At 54.5% G+C, this 3,001-nt stretch overlaps 1 protein-coding gene across 1 annotated transcript in view; it reads right to left on the bottom strand.

Annotated features, from left to right (window-relative positions):
* LDLRAD1 (low density lipoprotein receptor class A domain containing 1) overlaps positions 1-3,001 on the bottom strand; it is a 10,670-nt gene that overhangs the window by 5,753 nt on the left and 1,916 nt on the right. Inside the window, exon 3 of the mRNA XM_006149357.1 lies at positions 324-449. Within this exon, the coding sequence (XP_006149419.1) occupies positions 324-449 (126 nt within the window). The remainder of the gene's footprint in view (positions 1-323; positions 450-3,001) is intronic.

The following is a 3,001-nucleotide window of genomic DNA, read 5'->3' as shown; positions in this document are numbered from 1 at the left end:
CATCCCTGTCTTCTGTGGTGGTGGCAGACAGCACCACCCAGGGCCTCAGGGGATGCAGGGGTTGTGGTGGCTGAGATGAGGCTCCTAACTTAAGTTGGGGTCAGGGAGGGCTTCCTGGAGGAGGCGCTGAGTCCTGTCAATAACTCATGCTGCAGATGTGCAAATGGAGGTTCTGAGACACACATACATCAGTGTGTGTAGGTGTGTCCGGGCATGTGCCATAAGGAAGAGCCCAGAGGTCACTTAGTGAAGAAACCAGGCAGAGTCAGGGTGCCCCATCCCTCTGTGCTCCAGCCCCTCCCCAGCAGGTCTGACCACCTGACCTGGCGTGCGTGGCGGGAGTCCAAGGATGATGACCAGGGCAATGAGAGCTGTGAGCGTGGCCAGCAGGAGCAGCACAAAGGCCGAGAGGCAGACCCCGCGACGTGAGCAGCAGAGGCAGCCGCCTGCTGCAGTGTGGGGACAGGAGTGTGAGTGTAGGATCCTCCTCCCTGGCCCCATCGCTGCCAGCCTCCCCTCCCTTGCTGGGGTGGGCTAGGGAGGCTTCCCTGCATGAGGGTGCTCCTAGGCCCACCATGCATGGGGGCATGCCCCCCACCAAGTGCCCATCCCTGGCCCAGATCCCCCAGCTAGTGAGTGGCCAAGTAGGATGACGAGGGCCCTGGTCTCTGCACCAGGACCTCACCCTCCCAGCCTCCCATGAGGTGCCTCATCAGGACAGAGGGAAAGGTGGGGACCTGCGTACCCAGCCCTGACCATGGGGCAGAGACTGTATCATGCTCTTCCTAGCCATTATGTTTATTTTTCAAAGCAACTCTTTATTGATAAGGAAGCTGGGCTCAGAGTTTCTTTACAGAACTGGGATGTGAGTCCACACCTGTTTGATGTCGTGGCCTGGGCTCTTTCTATGATTCTGACCCATTGTCTATTCTGGAGCCTAAGATGCTGGTTCAAATCCCAGCTCCATCACTTCCTAGCTGGGCCACATTGGATAAACCACTTCATTTCTCTGTGTGGGAAATAGGGATCATGATAGCTGCCCTAGATTGGCTGAGAGGATTAAGTTAGTAAATTTTTGTAATCTCCAGAGCAAATCACTAAACCACTTTGATTTTTTTTTTTTTTTGAGAGGTTTTGCTATAGGGCCCATGTGCTCTCCAGAAAGACAGAGAGGGGCAGAAACACAGAACGCAAGAAATCACCCCGCGGGAGCATAGCCACGCTTCAATTCCTTCTCCTCCATTCTCCTCTCAGGATCTTGGGCATGCACACACATGCACCTGACATGAGTTTAAGCCACTGGGTCTGGGATTTGAACCGTAGTTGACTACATGGGAGTCCAAAGACATAGTCATTACACCAACTGCTGGTCCCCATTTTGACTGTTCTTTTAAATGTCCATTTATTTATTTCCTCCATGGCAGAGAGAGACGGGCCGCTGCTGGTCCCCATTTTGACTGTTCTTTTAAAAGTCCATTTATTTATTTCCTCCATGGCAGAGAAGGGCAGAGAGAGAGGCATCCCTAACAGGGTCCTCATGCTGTAACCCACCCCTAGTCCCAGCTGGCCCCAGGCCCTTCTAGCCTGTGAGTGTGCCTGGTATACACGGCAAGACCCAGGGACATGAACCGGGGGGTCCCGTCCCCCCCGCCACTGTGCCACCATCTGGGCTCTAAAGATTTTATTAGCACATGTAAGAGAGAGAGGGCAGAGAGAGAGAAGCACCCTCACAGGGCCTAGTCACTCCGTAAGCCCTTCCTACAGTGCTCCAGCCTGCCAGGAACCTGGGCACACTGGCACCCAGTGTATTTCCAAGTCAACCAGCTTGGGGACTGGGACCACAGTCAGGCTGTGGTTTCTGGCCCTGTAGTCCAGGGAGCTCCCGAGAGCCTGGGCTGGTTCGTGTGTTAGAACCGTGCTCGGCATGTGCTGAGTGTGAGCAATTATTAGCATTCCCGAGCACTTTCTACCTGCCGTGCTCCATGCTAAGCACTGTGGACACAGCCACGAGAGATGTTCCTGCTCTTGTACTGTGACCTTTAAATCTTGCTTGCTTGCAAAATCTTGAAAGAAAGCTTCATTGAGGGCCCACTGGGTGCCATGCTCCATAGAAGGCACAGAAGTAGCCATGGCTCCGGCCCTCGCCCTGTGAAAGCTCGCACTTAGAAGATGAGGCACGGACTCGCATGAGGAAGAGCATGAGCAGTTACAGAGACTCAGAGCCAAGAGCCGGAATTGTTCCAATGCATCTCTGTAACTCCAGCCGCCAGCCCAGAGGAGGCATACAGTAGGTGCTTTGTGAATGTTTCCTCATTATGCTGATCCAGACATCCAGGAGACAAGGGAAGCCCCCAGTTCAGGTCAGCTTCGGCCATTTCTATTCAATCCACTCACTTTCTGGAGCTGCCAGTCAGACCTGCCTGTGCCCTGGCAGCTCCAGGTGTCAGGTGGGAAGAGCTAAGAGAGTATGAGCAAGGGCTGGGTGGTGGTGCAGTGGTAATGCAACCCGACTCGCATGGGGAAGGTCCTGGGTTTGTAGCCCGGGAGCTCTCTGAGCACGCTGGGCACACGTGTGTGTCTGTGACCCAGGCTAGCTGAGACAGGGTAGATGTAGCGTGAGCAGCTGCTGGGGATGCCCAGCTCTCTGCTTTTCTCTTTCAATGGGAAAATAAATAATAAAAGGAAGAAAGAAAATAAAGGAAAGGCATGGAGCTCCCTACAGGGGTGAATTTCCACAGACAGGGAGGCGAGGGGAGGGCGTAGAGAGGGCATCCCAGGCAAAGTGGAAGGAGCGCAGCCCTGGCACCTGGTGTGTGAAGGACAGCAAGTGGCCTTGCTTGGCTGGAGCCCAGGATGGGAGGGCATTGGGAGAGGAGACCACATGGGAGATGCAGCAGAGATCTTAAGCTGATGGTCCCAGCAGCCCTGGCTGGTGACTCTGGTGTCATAGACAAACACAGGTAAACAGAGGTAACCAGAGATACAGTGGCGGCGGGCCAAG

The sequence above is a fragment of the Tupaia chinensis genome, unplaced genomic scaffold (genome assembly GCF_000334495.1).
Source record: "Tupaia chinensis unplaced genomic scaffold, TupChi_1.0 Scaffold000259_1, whole genome shotgun sequence".
Classification (NCBI taxonomy): Eukaryota; Metazoa; Chordata; class Mammalia; order Scandentia; family Tupaiidae; genus Tupaia; species Tupaia belangeri.
This window is presented reverse-complemented; position numbering and strand designations above follow the sequence as displayed.